Genomic DNA, 26,379 nt, shown 5'->3' with positions numbered 1-26,379 from the left:
ACGAACGGGTTCAGAACACGAGGTTGAGGGTTGACTATGACCGTGACACTTTGAGAAAATCAGAAACGAAAAATGTGATTTCATAGTCTACATTCTTGGTGTTTCACTTCACAGTCATGAACTAGAAAACACACATCAGCACCAAAGCATGTCATATTCTTTCCGCTGTCTTTCTTTGCTCCCACATTTACGAGGAGAAATGGCGATCGCCAGCCAGTGGTGACCACATTTTATGAGCGCTTCAGTGAATCAACCTGAGCCACTGTGAAGATGTGGCACTATGCATACAAGGTGGCTTACATTTTGGGTGCTGGGGGGGGGGGCCTTAGCACCCTTAAGCCTCCCCCCTTGCTGCACCTTGTATGCCAAAGGTGTCTGTGGATTTGTCACTTCATAAAGAAGCACGAAAAGGAGAACAGTCAATGTCATTTTCTCATACTTTTTTTCATGAGTCTCTTATGATACAACATGCACTGTACACTGATCACAGATGGGCAACAGCTGGCACAAAAGGTAATGGTGAACACTTGGAAAAGTTTGCAGAATGCCACCTTATGCTTCTTCATCAAAGCTTCTCACAGGGTAATGTCCATTCTGCTCCAGAACTTCCTGATGAAACCAGCCTTCATGACTTCCACAGAAACTCAATTTTTAAGAAAAAAAAAATCATACTCGGTCTCTTTGTAAGAGTCTCCTACCATCATTGTACAATGGCACCACAATATCACCATTAATGTGATTTCTTTTCTTTTTTTTTTTACTTGAGAGAGGCAATTGAGGCATTTCACACTGGACTATACAACTGTGGCTGCATGAATTCTGCAACCGAGTTCTGATGAGTTCGCACCACCTTGCACCATATCACGCAGCACAACGCTTGATGCACCATTTGTCGTCACAAGTCTGTTCTTAATGTACACCTTGAATTCGCGTTAATCAATCAACCAATTCCAGCCCATGGCGTATCGTCTGCTCTTGCCGAGTTCAAGCCCCCGCATGGAATACCACGCTTCGCGGCCTCTGAGAAGTGCACCTTCACGGTTGAGTTACATTCAGCATTTCCTTCGAGTAGCAGTCATGGTGTTCACACTATGTTCAGCATTTACTTCGAGCAGCAGTCACGGTATTCACACTGTGGTTCTTGCATCAGCTCAGAAATTGCCGGTGGTTGAGAAGAATGGGAATGCCCCAAACTGACTGGGGGTTTTTGGTGAGGCACACACATAGAGGAAGTCTTCCGACTGCAGATGGGTTCGGTTCAAAGTGGGCTCCGAGGTGCTCCTGTGGATCTTGGGTAGCGACCGCATCAGAGACTCCAAGGATGCCAGTAACTACGAATAAGGAAATCCGTTTTTTTTTGGGATAAGTGTTTGTTTCAGAGACTACGTAGTGCAAACACTCCACATGTAGATGGTAACTGACCTGACGGAAAAGAGGACGCTCATCTCTGTTGAACTTTATACAGTCTTCCGTGAAACGAATAAGTGCTTTAGGAGTATCTTTGCGGGCGTTACTCAGATCTGGCTTCAAGAGGCCATGTCCTACCATGAACAGGATCTGGAACATAGCACGTAAAGCCTTGAAGCGAGTCCCAAATTGTAGAGGGTGACGACTCCGTGAAACGTTTTTTTTTCTCTTTTTCTTTTTGGAAAACATGGTTTACCTGGTCCTTGTTGTTAATATTTGTATAAGGGAGCTGTCCTGTTATAAGTTCATAGAGGACAATCCCAAAAGCATACACATCAGACTGGAATGAGTATGGGTTAGGATCCTTCATCCTTATCACCTCAGGTGCCTGAAAATAAAAAATATTATGTTCTAGCAACACAAGGATGGCTTCGAAACCAACAGTCAGAAAGGCAACAGCTTCGGAAGCTGCCATAAGACGAGATTTCCCAAACCAGGCCCTGTAATCAGTTGTGCAGAGCTGCAGAATGTTCAGGGTGACAACTGTGTGATGCGTCCTTGTACGTGCTCCACAGCGGGCACGGCTGTGGGGGGGGGGGGTCGCCCCTCGTCATGCTAGCAGGCTTTTGGTGTTCTACGAGCCCACAAAGTTTGAGAACCCTTGTGTATGAAGCGCAGTTAATAAAGTAAAGATTCGTCCCTCTGGAGACCACTGCGAGACGTCTATGCTACGCAGAGACAGACCCCCCACACCCATAGAAATAAGTTCAGTGATGCGTAAACTGGGCTGGGTATCATCCCACTCATCACAAAGTCATTTACTCAACTAGTGCGCTTTTTCTGCTTATTTATTTTATTTTATTCGGTTGTGCTTCCAGTCCTGGAATTTACCTCAGTTGCTTGGAACTGTATAAACAAAATATCAAACACGTTCAACATCGCTTCGTTTCTATTCTTTGTGACAGACATATCGGTGTTAGTGTACTACAATTATGAACACTTGGCTTGCTAACCTCATCACACTGTAGAACTTTTGAAGATTTTATTTCCCTGTACAAACTAGTTCACTCTAGCCACATTTACATGAACTCGACAGGAGCTAGGGGAGCGAGTCGGACCCGACCTGACACCGTTTACGCCAACTTGCTCCAACCAGAGGAGATCGCAGCGCCGAGCATAGCACGAGCGTGTCGAGTTGGGTCAACCTACCCCCCGCTGTCAGGCTGCCTTGACTCGACGTGGGGTCAACAAGACCTGGCAGCGTTTACATGAGCGAGTTGAACCCGATCCGATTTTGTCGAGTTCATGTAAATGTGGCTTTTGTCGGGAACTCCCCTGATTTTCTACGCTTACTTAACCACCGTGCACCATCTTGTTTGCTTAGATCGCGTCTTAGTTTTCATGTCGACCGCATATAGGAACTGATTAGACGTCTACTAGCATGCTGGAATAGACTGTACCAGAAGCATGATGATGACATATTTGCTGAGTGTTACTGAATGTTACTAATGCTATCAAATTTATTCTTAATCTATAGTTTATGTTCTCTTCATGTTATTTCCCACAATTGTTTTGTTTTCATATTTAACTTTTCCCGCTTCTTGTCTAATATGTTTGTTTTATATCTTCCTTTGTATTTTCCCTGGATTTTGGTGCACTATTTTCCAGACAGTAGAGTTGTTTATAGGCTCCTAATCGAAAATAGGATATAGATATTGAAAAGGGTAATATAATGATTTCAGCAAAATATCCATCAGTACCAATGCAACACAAATGGCTTCCCAGACATCGCAATGTCCAAGTTTTCCAAAACTAAAAATCCAAACCTTAAAAATAAGGTAGGATCCACCATGTGATCAGTTTCAGTGTATCTCTTACTCACCATCCATAGAATGGAACCAGTGGGCTGGCTAAAAGGCTGGGACCCACTCCACCTGGCTTTTACTGTGGCCAAGCCAAAGTCACCAATTTTAACAGTTAGGTCGTCGTGTAGAAATATATCTGCATTTTGTTATGGATCGTAATGCATGAAAAGCACATTGATAGCAAATTCAACAGCATCACTTTCCAAATAATGAATGAATGAATGATAGCAAATGAAATTTAAACATTTCTCATTCCTGCAATTGACATGAAAAGGATACTGTTTGACTTGAGATCCCTGTGAATTATGTTCTTTGCATGAAGATAGCTGCAAGTACAGATCAGTCATGAGCATAATTACATATGAAGACATTTATGCTGCCAGGACTTTGCACAGTAGAAGCACTGAACATTAGTGTGCAACAGTGGCATAGCCAGACCTCAAAGGTAGGGCGGGTGCTTGATACGAAAACCTGCCCCGCTCCTCCCATGCCCTGTTGATCCTTGGTATGCCCCCACACACATGCATGTGCATACAGTGAGATGACAGATGAAAATATAGATATTTGAACGTTTAATAATGTGATTACATATGGGGTGTCATGACCGGCGAGGCCACATCACAAGTATTCTGAAAATCTCATAGTTTCAAAACTATTCAAGAATGCTGCTTAGATAGGTCCCGGTAACTGCAAGAACTTTCAAGATCATCACACTGGACACATTGATAAGGGGATACACTAAACTGACAAACTACACAAAGTGCAGTAGAGCAGTGACTATACAGAAAAATAGATATGTACATAATTCAGTGCAGCTCTAGCCATCCACCTGTTGCACATGTTCGGCATCTAGTACATAGTACACACTATGAACGGAGCCCACTGTATCGCAGAATGTGCACATTACACAGGTTATTGAGAAGAACAACTTACTCCATTCCTTGTGCTGTTTGGCGAGCAATGTCAATGATTTGTAGCATTTCAAATTTGGACTCCAGTACATGTAAGTGTTTGTACAAGCTTGAGCCTTCACACCACTGGGTCACGATGGTGAGTTGGGGTTTTGAGACACAACCCATGAACAGAATGATGCTGACGTGACGAGTTTTCCTGCAGACATCAAGCACAGAGCTCATTTTCTGCAACATTAAGCTTATCAGCACAATAAAGAAAACTCACAACTGTTTTACTCTAGCTGCTTTGCTGACATCTCTTTGTGATCTCCCCATCTAATACCCACTAAGTGTTCAACACAGCTAATTCGACATACCAAGTATATGTGTCGCTAATTGATTCCTACATGGTGTGCAGCATGTACAGAATTGGGTGCTACGAACGACTATCCCTACGAAAGCTCCTGCTTGCTTATGAAAAGGAGGACCACTTGAAAGCAGAAATAGAACTGCTTGCTGTCTCCTCTATCAATGCCTCTCAAATAGTAGAGGTACTCATACTTAGGATAGGATTAGGTATGGCAGCATATGGGCTCATTTCTTTGTAACTTTTGATATATAGTTGTCATCACACATTTCCAATTTAGATGGTGCTGCAAGCCTTGCTAGTGAAATTGCACAGATCACTGTCACTCTCTCCAACGTTCGTATCAGTACCTACCTCAGTACCGACACTTCATTCTTGAATGCCTGCAGCTGAGCTGGAGTAGGATTTGTAACATTGAGTTTCTTTAATGCTACATGACCTGGAATGGAAACGATATGCATGTATAAAAGATTAGATTGCAGCTGAATTCAGTTATACATTCACAAAAACGACACTGCTGTGAGCCCAGTCACTTGCACAAATATGCTCTACCTTCCAAGGAAAGGGAACAGCAGCCAGCGAAACTAAGCCAGCAAAGCCAAAAACCAGTATTACATATTGTAACTGAAGCTACAGAATGCCGCACATTACCTCTGGCAAATATTTCTCAAAGCAGCACTGTAAAATGCTAACAAAGCATCTGCATGGCTCTTGTGCTTGTCACAATACAATTATAGACACTTGTGCTGGTATCACGAGCTTTTGATTGAGCTGGCGTTGTTTGTGCACAGTGTATTGTAACAATTTATATTGATAATGCGATAAGTGAAATAAAACAGCTTGGCCTGAACCTGACAGTGATGCAGAATATGCCACAGTACCAAACTGGAAGAAAGAGAAATTGCATAGCACTACTTTCTGTAATGCTTACTATGCCACACAAACAGTTTCTTGATCAGTGCATGCTCGAGTACCACTGAGGAGAGCACAAAAGACATGGTCAATCCATTAGTGGATGCGACGGAAATGTGTTAGCACTAAAACTCCGTAAAAACCGTTTGGGAACTCCCCTTCACAACGCTACGCAACTGTAAGAGTTGTACATTTTAGAAACCCCGCGAATATTGTGCATTTCCAACTCAGTATAATAGCCACCCAACAGAGACTCGGGGAAGGCACGTTGGACGGGGGACACTTGACGCCTCAGGGGGTCTTCGCGACCAGATGCTCGCTGGCAATAAATCAGTAGAGTGGGCCAAGGAAGATGCACTGTCCAACGTTGCATGGTGTACGGATTGACAGCTTGGTCCGTTACCCATAAATACCGAGTAGTGGGCGGACAATTAGGAGGTGCCTGGTTCGGTCTAAATTCAAACTAGGTCAACCACGAGTTGGAAACGTTTGAACCGGGCTTCTGGGATTGGTGTTTGCTGGCGGGGGGTTGTGTCTCAAATGTCACTCTTTTAAACGGAGGACACACGAAAATCCGTGTGTGGAAGCCGCAACGACTTGAGGAAGACGAGGCGAAAGCCCCGTGACTTCAGTCGCTATAGTATTGTCTTGTATATAGTTATGTAAATAACTATGTAAATAAAGCCCAGTTATTGTTCGAGAATACCGCCTGCCGGACGTCTCTTGGGAATATCTCCGATCTGTGAGCTACATCAACGGACCATCTTCCAGCAACAACGGAAGAAACTTTACTGCAACCCTTCACACGACCCTACACAACGCTAACGCAAAACAGCATTCACAGCAAAACAAGCCTTTTGGGCTTCCTCCGATTCAGCTTGGCGGCGGTATCTCGCAGCGTCAGCCTTCTTTTGCCGCTGCTTGCTTGCTTAGTAGGGGGTGCTCCTTCGCACAGCTTTCATAACCTATGGCGCGCCCACGCAGACACGTCCGAACCAGTCGACCACCTCAGCTGCAATGCAGACGCGCCGGTGCCACGTGCCACGTCCCTCCCTCTTTCCCTCTCCACTCACCGCACATGCGCGCCGCACCATGGCTACAGACAGACCACGCTGCGATTCTTGCCTAGCGAGGACTCTAATGCTAACGCATTAAAAATCTACTTCTATGGTGATGACAACCACTAAAAGAAACAGAGCTTGTGCCCCAGCAGCAAAAGATTGTAGCGATCAGGAATAAACATATCTAACGTCAGGAACACAGATATAATGGCATGAATTAACAGCATTTCTGCGGAGTTCAACTGTACGATCACTGACAAGTGACAACATGAAACCATACCATGCCAGTGACCCCTGTAGACTGTTCCAAAAGATCCCGATCCAATCCGGGGACCCGTGAGTATTTCGTCTGGCAGGATTTCCCAATCCTCAATAGATTCTCGCGTTGGTTTCTGTTGCTGTGAAGGTTGGAACATACGCAAAAATCGCATCAATATTTTCATGCCAAGGGCCATACCGCTCTAGCAAGCCAGGTTTAAAGGAGCTCGGAAAGCACTTTAAACAATACCATTTCTTTGAACTTATGCTTATTAAAACGCGCCGTGAGAAGCAGCTCTATCAACAGGTGCACAAATATCGCAGAATTCGATTTTGAAAATCGCGACCGTGCACAACAGTGGCAATGCCCGGAACGAGCCGTCGAGCCGCTTGCGTCATTTTGACGTCGGAAAAGTGGAGCCGCTGATTGGTTCCGAGGAACGTCGTCTGCTATTTTTCACTCAGAACGCCGCCGCAACGGTGAAAAAAGTTTCTTTCAGCTTTTTCTTTGATTTATCAGATACAGTAAACAAACATTGGTCTACATACACTGTTCAAGGTTAGGCCGTGAGATTGTGGAGGCCACCCTCATTGAACTCCCCGAGCAAAGTCAACAAAAAATCGGTCAACCTCTCACCACTCGACCTTGCTTTCCCTAAAGCAACCTTCCGGAGTAGGTGGATTATGAAAGTAAACTTCAGGTGCCAGTTGAACGCTGTTCTGTTCATGTCTGTTTTTTGTATGTTGTTCGTTATCGTGGTGACTATTTGTTGTTGTGTTGTTGGCGGCAATAAGTATAAATACAGTGCAGCACTAAGCGCTGCTTCAGTTCACGCCTCAAAATGATCGCTGCATCGCTATGATCACTATATCAATATCCGCTATATCACTAATTCGTTATGATCACCGTCACTTCGAGCAGCAACTTTGCTAGCCATTCAGTTAATTCCTTATTCAGCTGGAGGAGTGTTCTTGCCGGTACGTTGTCAGATACAATCCAGTGAAATCTATCATAATATGCCTTCGCCGGCACGTCGTGGCATCAGGCGTTGAACATTCATTGCCCGAGTTACACACTAACATAGCCAAACAGTGTCATAAGACCACCACAATTTATGGTCAACTTAACAATCATCGAGCTAAACGAGAATTGGCCGACGCAGACTACAAATGTGGACGACGCAGACACGCAAGTATGAGTTCATCCGTGCTCGGCGCCTTTTGCTTTGTCACCATATAGTGCATCAGTTTTATCCACCATATAGTGACCGACAACGCCGGTTAAGTTTGCGTCTGCCGACATATCAGCGTGCACTGAAACAACACGTGACTAGCTTAAATTTTAGCTGACTATAAAATGCACATGTCGCGCGCAGGAAACTGCCAACGGCAAACTGTGACTAACCCAGCCATACTATTGCAAGCACACAACCACCAACACCAACCAACATGCCGCCCTGCTGAGCCAAATGGCTGCTAAAATGTGCCTTTCGTTCGCTAAGACGGCTTGGACACATATAAAAAATCCTCAATTTGAGTGGTTAAATATTGATGTTATGTTCTTAATCGCGGCATATCATCTTACGAAGCAACATTTTCCCTGGTTTATTTCGAGAACGGGGGTTTCACGACCAGGAATATCGAGGTCCTCCCTTATTCATGGCTTGACAGGAAGAAAGCAGGGGGAAAGAAAAAGGAAAGAAAGAAAAGAAAACCAGTTATCACTGACACAGATAGAAGCGCGGTCGCCGCCTTCCACTTTCATTACGTCACCAATGACGTTTTTTTCATTCTCCTCCTCGTTTGACCCCTAGGAGCGAGTCGAGTGGGAACGCGCTCGGCAATGTTCAAGTGTCATTTTTTCTACGAAAAACATCGCTTACGGAGAAAATTTTCGTGTTAATCATCGAGTTAAGTTACCTGCTTCCACAACGCGTTCGGAACGGAAAATTTTTGCGACGGCTTTCAGAGCTCCTTTAAGAATACTCCATGGGAATAGAGCTACTCACCGTGATGATTTTTTTAGAGCTCTCATCCGCTGAACGTGCCCTTGGTCGGCAGGTCTTGTGGGCACTGGTTGGGGAACCCTGAGCACTTTGCGTTCGTGTCGGGGACCCACTGGGACTCGAAGAGCTCTGAGGGGGAGCCAGTCCTACACCACCTGCGACGTGAAACGTACCAAATTCTTCCACCATTTCGCTAAAACACGTTATATTACGAGGCACCATTTCACCACAGAGCAGAGCAAGGCTATACAGGGACACCGACATGAAGTGGACACACGCTCAATCTTGCTCGGTGTGTACACGCGTAGTACAGGTTGGGACAAAAGTTTACGAAACACGCAAGCGGCGTACTTTTTCTTTGGTGCGACACCCTAGTGGCCGCCGGAAGCAGGTGCGCTGACTGTTTCGGAGGGGTGGAAGGGTACACTGTTAGCAGCACACAGCGGTAGCTTCCACTTCCCAGGCACATCCAAGTGACACAGGAACTACCACAGTGTGTCGGTAACAGCGTACCCTTCCATCCCTCCGAAACCATCAACTCACCTTCTTCCGGCAGCTGCTAGGGTGCAGCACCAAAGAAAAAGTACGCCGCTCGCGTGTTCCGTAAACTTTTGTCCCAACCTGTACAGTAGACCCTCGTTATAACAAAGTCAATGTGATTATAGAAATACGCGATATAAAAGGAGATCTGATAAAAGCGGAGGGGCCACATAATGATTGACAGTAGCCTCGGAAGCACGTAGACAGTGGGTTTGCCATATCGGCCTCCACGGGCTCGTCCTTCGGACTAAGCTGAGCCAGCTTACAGGACGCTTTGAATAATCTAGATTTGAAACGCGTGCATTGCAGTCTAGACAGCATGAGGTCTTGGACAAAGCAATAATGAGAAAAGAATAATTTCGTCATAACGAGGGTTTATTGTATGTTATCTCTTTTTCGTTCAAAAAATTCTGTTTCATTTTTGTTCATGTTTTCTAACATGGAGACGCAAAGTACGGAATTTCACTGTACAAATGACCATCTACAAATCAGTGATCACACTATCTGCTCCTTGAATCTGCTTTGTATGCTTACATTGTCACGATGTAGAAAGAAAACAGCATCAAAGTCTCTGTAAAATACTAGTATGTATTACAATTGTTGTCCTTCCTACTGGCATTCGTATACCATATATTCTCCTCAAAATTGCACATATTTTTATTGTGGATATACCTATCTAGCGGTTTTCACAGCCATATTCTGGGCCTAAACTTTCAAACTGTTATTAACATTGAGCGCTCAGCGTTGAGACTAGAGATGTAACAGGGGATGTTGTCTCGGTCTCCTCGCGTATCAACATGCTGCGGGAAGAGCCAAACTCCGGAACTGCTAGATGGATTGTACACAAGCCCTGTGGGCCACACACACCTCCTCTGTGGCAAGAGACAGTATTTGGGTGTCGCTTGCCAGCTGCCGTTGAGGGTAAGGTCAGATGGTGGTGCCCACCCCAGGAGGAGGAGGAACTGGAGAAGCCATTGCACCAAAAGTTGCGTATGGTCTGAGGGGAAGACTCTGCCATGCAGCAAGGGGAACAACATCAATGGGAGGAAGGGTTAGTCATGCACAGCCAGCACTGGGTGGATGCAACACAACATCAACACTGCATGCACAGGGCTACATACGCACTGTTTATTCGTGGGTGCCATACCTGCAGTAGGTCAAGCCATGGTTTTAAGTTATGCGAAGTAAGCAAAATTCAGAGCATATTTTTTAAACACTATTTTCTCTGGACTGCATTTTGTAAGGTAGATAACTTTTCTGGACTTGACAAATGAGTCATTGTCAGGCACTGTAAGTTTTGGAGAGGACAAGGTGAAAATAGCATTACAAGTTAGGCACTGCCCTCGACACTAGTTTTGCATTGGTAACTGCACCTATAAAAATGGGTGCCTGTCGTGCAGTCAGCTGGATTTTATCTGGTTTATCAAACAGATTGAATTTGTCAAAAAAGTAAGGGTACCTCATTGTAGTGTTCTTGAATTAGAAACAGCAGCCACAGTATGTTACCATTCGCAAAATGCAACCTTTCTACAGAGGACATCCACAGTAATGGCTTACTGAGATTTCCCAGGGAGACAATGTAAATGGTTTGCTGTCAACATGTGCACCTTAGTGAACATGTAATTGCTGAATGTAAAGTATGTAAAAGCTCAAGAAATAAAATCAGCACCATATGGCTTGAATATGCTTTCTAAATGCAATTTGCATTCTGTATCAACTCCACATCACATGACTTTTGGTTGTGTGGGCTTGCTCTTGGTGCTATGCACTGAATGAAAGAAGTGTGTCAATGTAAGCAAGCACGGTAAGCTTACATTTCCCTTTCACGCGTTGCAAATGTATCGCAACTTATTCAATGATGTTGTTCAGAAGTTTAATAGTTAGTCGTAAGTTTAGTAAATAAGCAAATGTACATAGTCAACTTTTCCATGAGCCATGTGAAGTTGACTGCAAACAATCTACACCATCAGCCGTACAAGACTACTTCGCAATCATCTGCCTACATCTATGAGAGCTGTACATGGCCACTGACCCCTTGTTCTGCATGCCACGTGGCATACTTCCCACGAGCACAGGTTGTTGGTAGAGCGGCGACTTACATGCTGTCAGTGATGCTTGCACTGACGTGGTTAATGCATTGTAAGCATCAGAAAATCCTTTTGATTAGGGCTGTGCGACTAGTGAAAGGCTGGTTCGAATTTAATAGTTATTAGGACAGGTTGGTTGGGTTCAAATCCAGGAGAAGTCAATGGGAAGAGGGAACCAAATGGGAAGGCTCCTAATGCAGGAGTGATCAGCTCATTTCCGTAGAAAGTGTGTATCCCCTGTATCCTGTACTCTGTGCTCTATGGGAGACTGGTAATGCTTGAAATGATCAGCACCGTCACGGCCGATAAGTTGCATTATGATGCAACAAAATGTACATAGTAATGTACATAGCAAAACATTAAGACAAAAGCTATGACATTACATGTTGCACTGCAAAAGAAAGCAAAGAAGAGGAGCAAACTTTGTTCATATGTAAAACTGCGGCCCAGATCATAAACAAACGTTTGCCGCAGAGGTTTAGGATCTTATCATGTTGGATTGGACTCGTTCCACTGGAACCAGTACCACCACGGAGCAGGAACCGAAAAACTGCCAAATTTAGCCGTTAGAGACAGGAACTGCAAGATGTGCGTGCTGCTTCAGTAGGTGACCACTGACCCCAATAGTCGAGAAAATGCTGCTCAAATTGAATACAGCAAGAGCACGATCGCTGCATTCAGTCAAAATCGCTGCATTCAGTCAAAATATCGAATAGTTTGAATATTCGCATGGCCCTACTCTTTATCAATTCCAGTGACTAGGACGTAAATCATGTAACATCTAAATCAGTGAGGTTTTGCTCATTTTTTATGTACAGGCTTTGCAGTTCACTCGAATTTTTCATACTACATTATATCGACACACAACTGAGTAAACAGTATGACAAAATCTCAGGAACCTGTTTGCAAGCTTTATACTGCATCCAGATTCTACACATTTAGTGGTGACTTTCTCTACTTTTCTTTGCACTATATTACTTGATCTTGGACCTCACAGAGACATCCTTGTTAGTTTGCTTTGGTGTTTTGCTCTCATTCTGCTGATGACCCTCCCGCCTCAAATTTAGATTTGCTGCCACTGAGGAGAACACTGAACATTCAAGCATGCTCGGGTTGCAGGGCAGTAAAGAATCTGACCAAGCAAACCAAAAGTCAGTCATAATACAGTAAAGCAACTATATCTTAGCAACCAGAAAGATTGAATTGAAATTTCAATTGAAAAAACAAACTTGCAGCCACATTTTAAACTGCATCCAAGCACGGCTCACTTACCTGCAGAAGAATTCTGTGACCTGTACTTTGTAGCAAAGTCCTGTAAAAGAGCAAACCAAAAATGCATAAGACGCATTTCAGGTATCTGAGGAAGTGCCAAAGAGAAGTCTAATACATTTTACATTATGCTCACTTCTTTGATATTCAATGGCGTTCAATGGAGTCACGCGACTGAAAATGGGCAAAGCACATGTTTAAGGCGTACCTCCGCGGAGAAGTCTGCCGTGGAGACTAGATTGTAACAGACGTTGGGTGCAGAAGTGGAACGCTCACGCTGACCTAGGGGCGGCGGGTGCTGCCTGGGCACGTTGAGGGGAGTGCTGACGTTCACTGCCCCTACAGCTCCTGTGCCTGTCGGGGGTGCACTTCCTGAACCACCCAGGAAAGGACCATACATCGAGTGGCTATCATATACCACATCTTGCATGGCTAGGAGACTGCAAAAAGAAGCAAACTAATGACATACCCAGATACATGCTGGTCCCCAAACCATAGGTATGAAGGAGACAGGACAACCTTCATGGTGCGAGAGCTAACGAGAAGTGGTTTAATGACATATGACCTGGTGGAAGGCTCTGCAGCTCGCGCCAGTTGAATATGATCGCGCCAGGTGAATATGATCGTGGTGACGATGGTGCTACAGTTCCCCCCCCCCCTAGCGAATGGGCGAAGACCATGAGTGAAATTGACACAGTTTAGGCGCCCATGAGACCCGCAGACTGCGCTTGTCGGGCTTCAAGGGGGGGCTGGCAGGGGAAAAATCATCGGTCTTCAGAAGGTTGACGTCGGTTGATGGCGGCGACTCTGTGTAGGCCGGCTTGAGCCTATCGATGCAGATCTCCTCTGCTTTCGCGTTGATGCGGATCGTGAAATGCTTCGGAGCGCGAGCGATGACGAGGTAGGGACCGTTGTATGGGGGCTGCAAAGGTTTCCGAACGGCGTCGACGCGCACAAAGACGTGCGTGCACGTGGAGAGGTCCGGATGGACGTACACCTTGGTGGCGGAGCCCAGGCGCGTGGGTGCGGGACGGACACCGGCGAAGGCATCGCGAAGGCGGGAGACATAGTCCGTGGGATCGGGAATGGTCCCGGTGGGATGTGGTGCGAAGAATTCGCCTGGAAGCCGCAAGGTCGTTCCATAGACCAGTTGGGCTGAGGTGCAACCCAAGTCGGGTTTGAAAACGGACCGGAGTCCAAGGAGTATCACCGGCAAGGCTTCCGTCCAGGCGGTGGGGTTGACGTGGGCCTTCAATGCGGCCTTGAGGTGGCGGTGGAATCGCTCCACGAGGCCGTTGGATGACGGATGGTAGGCGGTCGTGCGGATACGTTGCGCGCCGAGGAGCGTGGCGAGGGCAGCAAACAGAGATGACTCGAATTGCCTTCCTCGGTCTGTCGTTATGGTGGAGGGTACCCCGAAACGTGAAATCCAGGTGGTCACGAATGCCGCCGCCACTGTGGCAGCGGTGATATCCGGGATGGGTGTTGCCTCCGGCCACCGGGTGAAGCGGTCGATGGCTGTTAAGAGATAACGTTGACCTTGAGAGGGTGGTAGGGGGCTGACGATGTCTAAGTGGATCTTGTCGAACCGTGAGTCAGGCGGGAGGAAGGCGGCCACGGGCGCGTGGGTGTGACGATGAATTTTAGCTCGTTGACATTGGAGACAGCAGCGCGTCCATTGCTTGATGTGGGCGTGCATGCGTGGCCACACGTAGCGGGCAGCGATGAGCTTCTGTGTGGCCCGTACTCCAGGATGGGACAATGTGTGGAGCATGTCAAACACTTGCCGACGCAGGGCGACTGGAACGAACGGGCGCGGTGGTCCAAGCGACACGTCGCAAGCTACGGCCGTTGCCGCGCCGGGGAGGAGCAAGTCTTCAAAGCGAAGTCCAGATCGTGCATCAGCACGGAGCTTGGCCAATTCCTCGTCCGTGCGTTGCTGGTCAGCCAACGCGTCCAGTGTGAAACTGGTACCGAGCGGCGGGTGCACGACCTGAGAGAGTGTGTCGACACGGCTGAGGGCATCGGCTGCCGTGTTGTCTTTGCCGCTAAGATGCCTGATGTCAGTTGAAAACTCAGAGACGTAAGAGAGCTGACGAACTTCCCGAGGGGCATAGTTGTTACCGGAGGATACAAAGGCATAGGTGAGCGGCTTGTGGTCCGTGAAGATGGTGAACATGCGGCCTTCAAGGAAATGGCGAAAATGCTTCACCGCGAGATAGACTGCTAGGAGCTCGCGGGAAAATGTGCTGTAACGCACTTCCCTGTCCTTCAGCTTGCGGGAGAAGAATGCGAGTGGTTGCCATTGGCCGGAGACGTGCTGCTGGAGGACTGCGCCGACGGCAGACGCTGAAGCGTCTACCAGTAGGCTGGTCGGGGCGCCGTGGATAGGATGGGCTAGGAGGGTAGCAGTGGCCAAGTCACGTTTAATCTTCTCGAAGGCATTAAGAGCGACTTGCGTCCAGGTGAGTAGGGCGGTACGGCTTTTGGTGGTAGCAAGCAACGATTCCAAAGGGATGAGAGTTGTTGCACAGTCAGGAACGAACCGCCTGTAAAAGTTAACAAGCCCAAGGAATTCTCGAAGCTTGCGTGCAGACGAAGGTTGTGGGAAGTCCTGGACCGCTTGAACCTTTGAGAGAAGTGGGGTAATGCCGGAGCTGGTGATGAGGTGACCGAGGAACTCCAGCTTCTCCACCCCGAATTCGCTCTTGGCGGCATTGACGACGATACCGAAGTCGGTGAGGCGAGTAAAGAGCGCGCGAAGATGGGCGGCATGCTCTTGCGGGGTGGAACTTGCGATCAGCAGGTCGTCAATGTAGGCAAACACAAATGGAAGACCTCTGATGATGGAGTCGATGAACCGCTGGAAAGTTTGCGCTGCGTTTCGCAAGCCAAAAGGCATTCGCCGAAACTGAAACAGTCCAAACGGGGTGGTGATGGCGGTCTTCTGCACGTCTTCGGGCGCTACCGGTATTTGATGGTATGCGCGTACCAGATCGACCTTCGAGAAAATTTTAGCGCCGTGCAGGTGGCTGGTGAAATCCTGTACGTGAGGAATCGGGTATCGGTCTGGGACTGTGCCGCGGTTGAGGGCTCTGTAATCTCCACATGGCCGCCAGTCGCCAGTCTTCTTGGGGACCATGTGGAGAGCGGATGACCAGTTACTGGATGAAGGTTCGATGATGCCGAGGTCGAGCATGTGCTCGAACTCAGCTCTGGCCACCTTGAGTTTCTCCGGAGCGAGGCGGCGTGGGCGGACGTGGACAGGTGGGCCGGTGGTGACGATGTGATGGACCACGTCGTGCTGGACAGGCAGTTTCCAGTTTGGCGGCTGGGTGAGCGCCGGGAATTCTTGCAAAATGGCCTCGTATTCTGTCGTCGGCTCCGACTTGCGGAGGAGTGGCCCAACTAGGTGTGCCGGTGCTACTGTGCCCTGCACCATAAGATTGGTAGTGGTATCAATCAACCTGTGATGGCTCATGTCCACGAGAAGGCCGAAGTGCGCCAAAAAGTCCGCTCCGATTATGGCGTGCGGGACCTGCGCAATGGTGAACACCCAGCGAAAAGCGCGGCGAAGACCAAGGTCGAGGGTCACAAGCTTTTCGCCGTAAGTGGTAATGGGCGTGGTGTTGACAGCGAGTAAGGTGCTGGTGGGAGCACGGTGGTGCACATCCATGGTAGAAGCAGGAAGGACAGACACTTCTGCGCCAGTGTCCACGAGGAAGCGCACGCCGGAGGAGCGGTCAGGGATGAAAAACAGACGTGGACGACTGGATGCGCCGTCAGTTGCTGACTGCCCCGTTTCCCGGGTAGGTGCAGGGAGGCCTGCAGTTGCGTGCACTGGCTCCGAAAGTCTGGTGGTACCAGCACTCGCCTGGGTTGGGGGACGGTGAGCGGTTGGAGGGGCTGCGGCGCCGACTGCTTCGACGAGGACTACGATGCCTGGGTGTTGTGGAGCGGCGGTTGAAACGTAAAGTCGAAACCATGTCGGTCAGCCGCGCGACCTCGTCACGAAGGATCTGGAAGTCTGACGTCGTGGGAGTGGCCGAAAGTGGGGAAACCGCGTGGGGTTGCGATGATACCGCAGAAATGGTTGGCGGTGCAATGTCCATTATCTTATCAGCCATCTCGGCCAGGGCTTCGAGGGAGACTGCGGTGGAGGTCGTTAGAATCATGCGCACAGTGTTCGGGAGCCGCTGCAAAAATAGCTTGCGCAAGATGGAATCGTCCAGTGCTGAAGCGCGGTCGCCCAAGAGTTGTTGCATTCGTCGGAGCAGCTGGGACGGCCTTCTGTCACCGAGGACTTCAGCGGTGAGGAGTTGCCTCAGGCGCTCCTGTTCAGACGCGGTGGTGCGCCGGGTCAGAGCTGTCTTGAGGGCGTCGTACGGGTGGTCTGCAGGAGGCACGGTGATAATGTCATGCACCTCAGCTGCTTCATTAGGTCCGAGGGCGCCGACAACGTGGTAAAATTTGGTTAGCTGGGTGGTAACACCTCGGAGTATGAATTGCGCCTCGATGTTAGCGAACCAAAGAATGGGGTCGGCGGGCCAGAACGGGGGAATCTTGATGGAAACTGCGTTAAGGCCTGGCGATGGCGTTGCCGGTGGAAGGGATTCCTGCCCGAGAAGTCCTGTAGGGTTGGGCTGCGGAGCGGTCATGGTTGCGGCTCGGTCAGATCACGTTCGGGTCACCAATATGAAGGAGACAGGACAACCTTCATGGTGCGAGAGCTAACGAGAAGTGGTTTAATGACATATGATCTGGTGGAAGGCTCTGCAGCTCGCGCCAGCTGAATATGATCGCGCCAGGTGAATATGATCGTGGTGACGATGGTGCTACAGGCACAAGGGAGAGCCGTTTGGTTTTTGTTGATATCTCATTTTTCACTGCCTTGGGTCATTTTATGTTTCCTGGTCGGAAGTGCGACATAGTTGTTTCGTCTTTTCTTTGTGTTTGGTGTGTGTCACAGTTAGTAGTAGGTGTACGCTTTGTGTTACAGCAAGCTACACATGACGACACCCTCCGTTTTCTGCAATTCCGCGAAATTTCGCTGAGTTCGGAGTTAATCACGGAATCCCTTACTGTTAGGGGTGTGCGGATATTCGAGTTCTCGAATTCGAATCAAGTATCAATCACTCAAAGTATTCGATTCGCGAATCGAATACCCAAAATTCGGGTTTCCGGATATTCGACTATTCGACGAATACGAACTACACCTCCTGAAAGTGGGCTTCATCTGATGCTTCCCTGCACGTGGTGAAGCCTGCTTTACGAAATTGTTTATGTTGCAGGACAAACGGAGACAGATTGTAGCTTAGGTTAAGATAACGTTAGCCCAAGTTTATTGTGCATACTTCGCCTGAGGAAGGGGCGGTGTCCCTCCTGTGTGCAGTTTAGCGGTGGCAGTGGGGGATTTTGATTTGATATCTGAGAGGTTGCCTTCAAAAAGTTAAGACTTAAATAATGCTTAGAGCCCAGGAACAAAAGAGGTTGTCCTAACGATGTAACTTACTCAGGGCATGTATTGTAAGCTCCTTCCTATAAAGTTCCTATAAACTCTGTAGATGCTGAAAGATCTTTCAGCAGGTATAAAATGATTGCAGGCAACAGACCGCATCAGATGAGAACACATGAGACCATGTATGTAATGCTGAGCCACAACAGTGCTTTGAATCTAAGTTTATCAAATATTTTTTGTTCCCACATTATCCAGGAAAATAATGTGTTTCCCATTCCACGCAGCCGTTGACTGCTCGCCACAGAAAATTGCGGAATTTCGAATTTGTCGCAGCAGAAAACCGAGGGTCTTAACGATACTATGCACATTGCGAGCACAAACTATGAAAAGGCACGAAAAGTTGGGTTTCAAAAGAGTCGTGCTCATTCATATTCATTTCTGACAAACATGTACAGCCTACGTTTGAGTTCAACCTAAAAACAGAGTGTGTAAACCCTACCCTATGCTCGTTCGTATTGGCCCTATTGGCAGCAAACGCCTGCCGCATCACTCTACGTCGCCAGAAGTAGCGTGCCGCCACCAGAACTATAGGAGCCTGACTTACTGTAAGAAGCTTAAAATGTACAGAGATTCCACTTACTGCTTGTAGTAATCATTCTCAACTCGTAATGGCTGGCACAAAGCTGGTACATTCGAGGTGCAGCGCTGGTGAAAACGATAGCCGCACGTCTGACATCTGAAGCCGTGAAACAACAGCTTACGGCAGCACTCGCAGAATGCCAAGGAGAAGAAAGTTTTTCGAACCTGCAGTAGATGAGAGTATGTGCGGAATATACATATTTGCTTCTCTCCTAATGACTGGTGAAACTAGTATTAGGATCTCACTCAGATGATGAAGAGAAACATTGACCCAAGAGTAAACATGCACCATCCACGCCAAGCTTGCAGCAGAAGTGAGTCGAAAATGCACCAGAAACACGATATCCAGGGCAGCAACATTACGGGTTGCACTATCTACTGGAGACCGCGTGATCGTAGCTAAAATTTTAGCTGTTGCGACTCTTTATCCGCAGTAAGGTTTATACGAGAAAAGGCTACGCCACTTAGAATGAAGTGGCGAATTTCAACATGCGCAAAATCTTCTTTGGGGTACACCCCATAACGAATTCAGTTAGAGAGGGGGCTGGGTACAGGGGAATGTACAGTATTGCAATTCCCATCAAGTGCATGTTTATAGGAGGTTGTATGCACGAAATCGCAAATCTATTTTAGCGAAGTTGAATGTCTTTTTGTTTTTTTTAAAACTGACTCCTGACTTTCGCTGTGAAGATGTTTAAGCGCACGTGCTTTTCTTGCAAAAGAAAACGAAAATTCGATGAAAACAGCGTATGCTTAAATGCAAAGGTTGTGGAACTTACAAAGTTATGCGAGATACTTGTGGTGACTGGGAACTTCTCCTTAATCTCCACTTGAATTTCGTCATCTTCGATATTTGTGACATCTTCGTTCCAATCGACTATTGCTCTGCAAAACAGACGAGCATTTCTATGATGCCAGCACGTCAAAGGATGCTAAAGGAACATACCTGTTACTGCACCTATATATGACACACATCTCGGTAGTGAGTTTTCTTCGTGTCATGGCTTTAGAGAGAGCCTCCATGACTGTCTGACCAGGGCGCACTTGCACCTGAATTACCAAGAATGATCGTCATAGTGCCTCAAAGTGAGGTCGGTTGCCAAGATAGAGGACACCTACTGTAGTTCTCTGCTGGTTTGGAAGGTATGCCCTAACCACCGCCTTCATGGGAGACCTGGGTGTTTCCCGAGTATCACCTGCATTCCACATGCAACAATGTTTCACCACACTAATATCCCTGCATGCTGTGCTGTCACACGCGTGTCTGAATGATCATTGGTCAATGATCTGAATCGGTCAATGAATTGGTCAATCGATCAATGATCTGAATGGTTGTTGAAGCCAATGGCCATCGAGCACTTCAAGCACCATTGACGCTGTCCCGCTGCCATATAGGAGGATGCAATGCTCCTGGAGAGGTTGATATGTTGCATACCGGATGGCGCTACGCATGTCAGTCTCAATACGCTACGACAGTACGTCTCTGTGCATGAGAGAAAGAAAAGGTTGGAGAAAGCACGTGACAAAGCGTCTGTCCACTCAGAAAGCAGCCATAAGGGGTATTCGCAGATGGGTCACAACACTATAGTGAAAAAGATGAAGCAATGTGGACGTCACGTGCAGTTATGGTACATTATTTGTGAGCAATTCAATGAGACCATTCTATCTGCACGAGGGGAAAGGAAAAAGATTACCTACTTTCATAGCATATATCCTGTGTAAATTTCACCAGACAAAAGGCGTCTCTAGTGATGGGAAACACAAGATAAAAAATGGTTTTGGAATTTTAATAGTGTTCGACTTTATAACATAATAAATGACTTTACATTGTACAGCTTGCGTCAATTAACTTGACCACCACTCCAGCCTGTGAGCCGAGCAGAGCAGAGAACAATGCCTTCATAATGAGGGTGTAAACGAACAAGGGTGCAAATAGATTACCAAAACACCCTCCGCTGTTATTTCTACCAAGTACCACGCTGGGTCCGCAGGCCGGAATGGTGTTCAAGTTAACTCTGATGTGAGCTGAACACAACCAGTAATTTAATATGCATTTTTGTACGGCCATGCGTGGAAGACGTCACGAGTGGCAAAGTAAATTTGAGAATGCCAGCCACATCTAATAATGGCAACAATGTACTTAAGTTTCATAACACTTCATAGCAGTTCTTGCAGGTGCATTGTGTATGTCTGTTTAGAGTTTGCTTGTTCGCTGATCGCGAGGCTGTCACTATCGGTTGTGGAGGGCCCCTGACAGCTTCAATGGGGTTTCACGAACCCCCACCAAGTAGAGGACCATCCGAGTCAACGGTGATTCAAAGTGGCCGTGTAGCGACATCCGATTAAACTTCATTTCAATCGTCATTCATTTCAAGGACCATTTAGACACCCATCTGACAGCAGTATGAGACAGTCAGTCATGACTTTTGAATGCTATGAATCACGAGAGCAGGTGAATTTCTTACTCATGGGTATGGAAACATTTCCGGGGGCTGGAAGCTGATGCCTGGTGGTGTCCTCAGTGTCTGTATCACAGGGGTCTGGTGAACAACTACCATTCATGTTATAGATACGATCTAGTAAAGTTTGTTCTTTTATCTGGAACTCGTTCAGTCGGCCCGTAAGGTCTTCATATTCCTGTGGTGGCAGAATGGGTAGAAATACATCGTAAACAAGGTAGAAGACTGGGCTTGTTGGTACAGCAGCATGATGTGACATGAAACACACACAAGCACTTACTTCCAACAATTAGTTGAAGTACAATGTGTTGGACAGTGTGAACGCTGTAACAATGATCATTTACGAGGACCTTGAGGAAACTTCAACAAAACTAAGCATGACTGATGGTTAGCTGTCTACTGTGATGAGTGTGGTTGTGAACCTTTGTGTGACATCTGTATTGGAAGTAGTAACGACAGGGTCACACGCGAGAGACGTTTGAAGATGAGCAGGTATCGTGACTGGGACATGCATGCCTGAGCACCTCCTCCATTCCGTTGTCAGATAACGTGCTGAGGTATCGGAGAAAGTGGTGCGCAAGGTAATCACCAGATGGCTGCAAACTACCTGTGCCTCATGTTGAATGTTCTTCAATACAATTGTTGGCAGTATTTGTGTCACATCACACTGTAAACATTCCAAAAGTTTTTCCCTCTTTCAGCAACCTTTCCACAAACCCTTTGCAAGGAGTGCAGTACAGTGTAGAAATGCGAATGGTCAGGAATTGTATTATGCACTTACTACTATGTACATGGAAGGAGGGTGTTGATAGGCTGAAAACTTGGCATTTAGGGCTTCTAGGTTCTCCTTGGTGAGCCGAATCATGTTGCGGATATTTCTTAACTGCAACAACAATATTTACATGGCATTACTCTCACTGCTCACTGTGCAACTTCAAATTCAAATAAAGTGCATCCTAGCCTGTCAGACTGTACTTTTGTTTCCGATAACTGAATTTAAGAATGCACTACACTTTGGGACAGGTCAAACTTCATCAACAAATCTAAAGATGTCTCAGATTGGCTTAGGTGGACACGCAACACCCGAGAGTCACAACGTAGTATACTTGCATGCTTCAGACTGTTGATCGCACACAGATCATACTGCGAAAACACTCCGAGAGATGGCACTTTGCATGGCCTTAAAAAAGCAATGAGGTGACATTTAACGTCGCTCGAAATCCTGCCTCGTCTGTGAAGCTGTCCACCAGGAGTCACCGTGGAAAATGTTTTCACTCTGCGGTGCGTTATAGCTGCGCAACAGAATTTACAAAAAACAGTCTGAGAAAGCAGCCGCAGACACCCGACACGATTCTCGTGTGACGTATTGGAGGCTCCGTGCCTTGTTTCTTTGTTTTTTCTTCGCAGCTGATTCACCGCTTACACATGCTTGAGCTGTGCCCCTCTCCGTCACCGGTCACGTGAGGGGAGTAGCATACGTCACGACGTCCTCTCATTCTGAGATGCGCTCTTTTCAGGAGGAGAATAATTTTTAAAGGTGTGTAGAACAGAGCCCTCGCACTCGCTCTGTAGGTCACCTGTGCTCAATGTTCTTTCGCAGGAACTCATTTTATTCATTTGAGAACACTCTACACGAAAAAAAAAAAAAAATAATTTGGGGGTCATTTCAGTGCTCCTTTAAAGCGAAGATGCGATATACTTGTGTCAACATAACATGTGAATCGGCTTCCTCCTCTACCTGCCATTCGCCATCTTCTCGTACGCTCTACTCTCAAGGTGCAGACTACAACTGCGTTCCAGAATTTATCCGGGTCGACAAGAGTGTTGAGGGTAGCTACTCTTTGCGTTCCAGAATCAACTCCCATTACGTCATGACCCACGTTCCTAAATCTGGTTGCCTACCCGAGAGTAGCGGCTGCAGATCGACTTGCGCTACTCCCTCTCAGCTGGGGGTAGCTAACAGTAGTGACGTCAGAGCTGTCGTCTGCATAGAAATCTATGGTAGTCTGCTTTTGCTGCAGCTCGTCTCGGCTGCATCATGCAGGATGCCCGGAAATTCCAGTGCGGATTTTACGACCTGATGTTTTCTTCAGAGCAACATGCACAGAACCATACATACAACACACCTCGTTGCATGTGAAGGTCGAAAGTTTCTTCTATGCGTCTCAGAGCTAGCTGCAGACCAGAACAGCTCTACTGTTTCTCGGAATGCACGGTAAATACCCCTAATTCATGGCGCGAACGCTTTACAAACACAACAGATGATCCCATCACATCAACACACATAAACAACGTCACATTAAAGCGAAGCGGCGGCCAGCGGTTCTGATGTCCTGGGGCCCAAATGTCACTGTCGTCTGCTGTCACCATGTCGAGAATGAAACTCGCACCCGTTCCACAACCTACTTGAGGGTTCCCCTACTCTCCTGGTCACATGGTGCAACTCTGTCTGGTGAGCAACTTTTATTCGAGAGTTAGTCCTGGAATACACCCGTTCTGCTGGCAGAGGCACAAAATGTTTCAAATCTGGACCACCGTGTTTCAATAATTCGGATTTCAGCACAGAATAACGATACACATCTTGTGCAACATTATTATCTGCATTTCTAGGGAGGGGGCACCAAGGTAAACCTTTGTGTTTAATTCGGTGTACAATTTAACCAGTCGTTGCCTAAGTCTGTCAGTGCCTAGCAAAATTTAACCACAAACCAGCATGTACTGCATATGGTCTTTAGGAGCATCCAAGTATGTAAAATGGATTCCACAGCGCTATCAAATCAAATACTGATAAATAACAGATGCTGAATACCCAACGTTTTTTAAAAAATGTGTTTGCTGCAACTGTCCAGAATGTAAGGTTGCTTTGTTTGCTAGATGCTTTTTTATTCCAAATGTTCTTCTTGGAAAGTTTAGCCTGTATTTTTGTTTGTTTGCTGGTTGAAGTAGAGCACAAACATTTCTTCCTAAGCATTTATTATGAATTGTTATCACTTCTCAATACAAAGCAACAGCTTGATTCTTTCTAATTTCCGTTGACTGTTCCTTCATGCCTTGTTTCTTTTGAGACACAAGAACAACTGAAATGTTGATACCCATATGTTGTTAAGAATCCCAGTAGACACACGGTGCACTAGTTGAAATCATGTGTGAAATGTTTGGACAATGGGACCTGAGTCCAATTAGTTCTAAAAGTTAATGCTCAATTTTCTTATTCTTTCTTTTTTTCTTGGGGAGGGGGGATGTTAAGGGGGGAAGGGGAGATTTTGCACAATAGCCCTGAATATAACAAATCAGGGACCATTCCCGTGCCTTTTAAGTTTGCATTAGGGTCCAGACTTCCTCCTCAAAAGGTAAACATGCAACATACAAAGAGACTGGTGGTTTAAATGCACATGAAGCAATGAGAAACAATTTATTTTTAAACTACAGCTAAAGGACGTGCAACAATCATCTTCACACAGGCAGAAATGTAGCACAGCACAGCATAACATACATTCCTAGACAACCACACATCTAAGTGCTGAACATGACTGTCAGATATCCAAAGGTGCATCAACTCGAAGATATAAAAAACAATTTCCCTCTGTGGTTGTTATATTTGAACCCACTAATGCATGCAGCCAGTGCAGACTTAAGATCGCTGCACACATTGTTGTTACACATACTAGCAACATCACACAAGAAAAGGGACCTTGTGCTTCCCCTACTTCTTTTGCGGAAATGCGCCGATGTTTCGTCACAATATATACAAGTAGGTGCACAGACTACGAGCGATGACGAACTTCCCTGCCCGTAACCAAATCACTGTCTCAAGCTCGCCGCTGTACGACATGGTCTGTCGCATGTCGCGATCGCGCTGTCGTCGTGTGGCCCAGGACTCTGGCACCCCAACAGCATGCACGCACGCAGAGCAGTGCATCGCGAGCTACAGCAAAACCGTAGCAGACACACACTGGAACTCTTGTTTCAGATGCCCATTTCTGGCGTACACGAGCATCATCGATATCACCACGACTGAGTTACATCGGTCTCAGCGAGCACCGTTTGGCGCTTGCAAGTTGCTACAGGGTTGCAACAAATCATGCTTCGATTTTGAAATACTTTCTGGCGGCAATATGCGCTCTACTTTTTGACAATCTGCTTGTTATTAGTTACACGCAACAACTTCTGAACATACCTAAGCCTATTTCGTGGTGAAAATTGCCCGATATTTCCCAATATGCGATCCTATGGAGTATACGCAGCAGACACAAATCGTAACAATAGCTGCATTCAGTACAAGTACGGAGGGCATTATATTAGACCAACAATAACCTTGCAACCAAACGAATGCGCTGAAGAAAAATATGCACCAATGCAACAGTTTAAAACGACACATTTAAATGGCATGCGCGCGTCATATCTCCCTTTGTCGTCCTGCGAGTGTGCAGGTGATGCAGAGATGCAAGGAGTCCGCTGATGTTAAAATTAAGCAATCGTATATGTTGATAGGTTTTCCAGCACAAATCATATAGATTCAATTCGTTCGCTATTCTCAAGCGCTAAATGCGTGCAAACAGCTTCGATGCAATTTAGCAGAGCGAGCAATGAGGGGGTCGCAATAAATGGGTTATTGTTACTGAGCGGACAACCTAGACTTGTTTACAAGCACAGGCTGCTTACCTCATCTGATAATGCATCCCTATCATCATGCTCATAGGATGGGGGAGGAGAATTTAGTCCCAAAGGTGGGACAGAACCGTTGTACGGCGATTCTGGGACCACAGCCATCTTGCTCTCATAAATAGCCCCTTGGTCACGTGACCACAGCCGTAATGCTGCCACTGGTGCCGTTGCCCGTTGCTGCAAAACCATATAGTATATAGTGTGCAAAACTACCGTGAGAAAAGGAGGATGTACGGCCTTCTTTCGCGTACTTACAGACGCAAGTTGTTGTGTCGAAAGAATCATGGCCGAAAGTATGGTCGTATTATCTCCTGTTCAACACTGCCCACAGCAAAATATGTGGCAGCAGATGCTGCACTTTATTTTCCGAGCAGCGTAAGCGCGTCTTAGAAAAGGAAAAATAAAAAGGAAAGTAGACCGTTCTGGGAGCCACAGGCGCTGTCCAACTATGCATATCTGCTGCAGTGATGGAGAAGTTTCAATTTGGCTAAAC

At 46.7% G+C, this 26,379-nt stretch overlaps 1 protein-coding gene and 1 long non-coding RNA gene across 3 annotated transcripts in view; one reads left to right on the top strand and one right to left on the bottom strand.

The window, feature by feature from the left end:
- Nucleotides 1–26,379, top strand: part of LOC135400957 (uncharacterized) — a 42,657-nt gene that overhangs the window by 2,955 nt on the left and 13,323 nt on the right. The gene's annotated exons all lie outside the window — the stretch shown is intronic.
- Nucleotides 424–26,193, bottom strand: LOC135400953 (serine/threonine-protein kinase A-Raf-like). 2 transcript variants are annotated; one of them, XM_064632992.1, is made up of 20 exons: nucleotides 26,142–26,190; nucleotides 25,884–26,063; nucleotides 22,003–22,104; nucleotides 21,228–21,399; nucleotides 19,882–19,958; nucleotides 19,709–19,812; nucleotides 19,542–19,647; nucleotides 18,764–18,927; nucleotides 12,874–13,105; nucleotides 12,669–12,708; nucleotides 10,177–10,320; nucleotides 8,773–8,924; nucleotides 6,786–6,903; nucleotides 4,887–4,971; nucleotides 4,206–4,382; nucleotides 3,552–3,598; nucleotides 3,290–3,408; nucleotides 1,664–1,795; nucleotides 1,423–1,557; nucleotides 424–1,331 (listed from the first exon to the last, which is right to left on the bottom strand). In XM_064632992.1, the coding sequence occupies exons 1-20, from the start codon at nucleotides 26,169–26,171 to the stop codon at nucleotides 1,152–1,154; spliced, it is 2,496 nt and encodes an 831-aa protein (XP_064489062.1). In that variant the 5' UTR covers nucleotides 26,172–26,190; the 3' UTR covers nucleotides 424–1,151. The 2 variants fall into 2 exon arrangements, with proteins under 2 accessions (XP_064489062.1, XP_064489063.1); XM_064632993.1 differs by lacking the exon at nucleotides 10,177–10,320 and having other exon boundaries at nucleotides 26,142–26,193.

Source organism: Ornithodoros turicata, chromosome 7 (genome assembly GCF_037126465.1).
Source record: "Ornithodoros turicata isolate Travis chromosome 7, ASM3712646v1, whole genome shotgun sequence".
NCBI lineage: Eukaryota > Metazoa > Arthropoda > Arachnida > Ixodida > Argasidae > Ornithodoros > Ornithodoros turicata.
This window is presented reverse-complemented; position numbering and strand designations above follow the sequence as displayed.

Excerpts from the sequence above, each read along its gene's own strand:
- LOC135400953 (XM_064632992.1), bottom strand. The coding sequence starts at position 26,171 with ATGATTCTTTCGACACAACAACTTGCGTCT. Across the intron at positions 6,904-8,772 it reads GCTCTAAAAAAATCATCACG|CAACAGAAACCAACGCGAGA; the intron begins GTGAGTAGCTCT and ends CAACCTTCACAG. Across the intron at positions 3,409-3,551 it reads CAGGGATCTCAAGTCAAACA|ATATATTTCTACACGACGAC; the intron begins GTATCCTTTTCA and ends AACAAAATGCAG.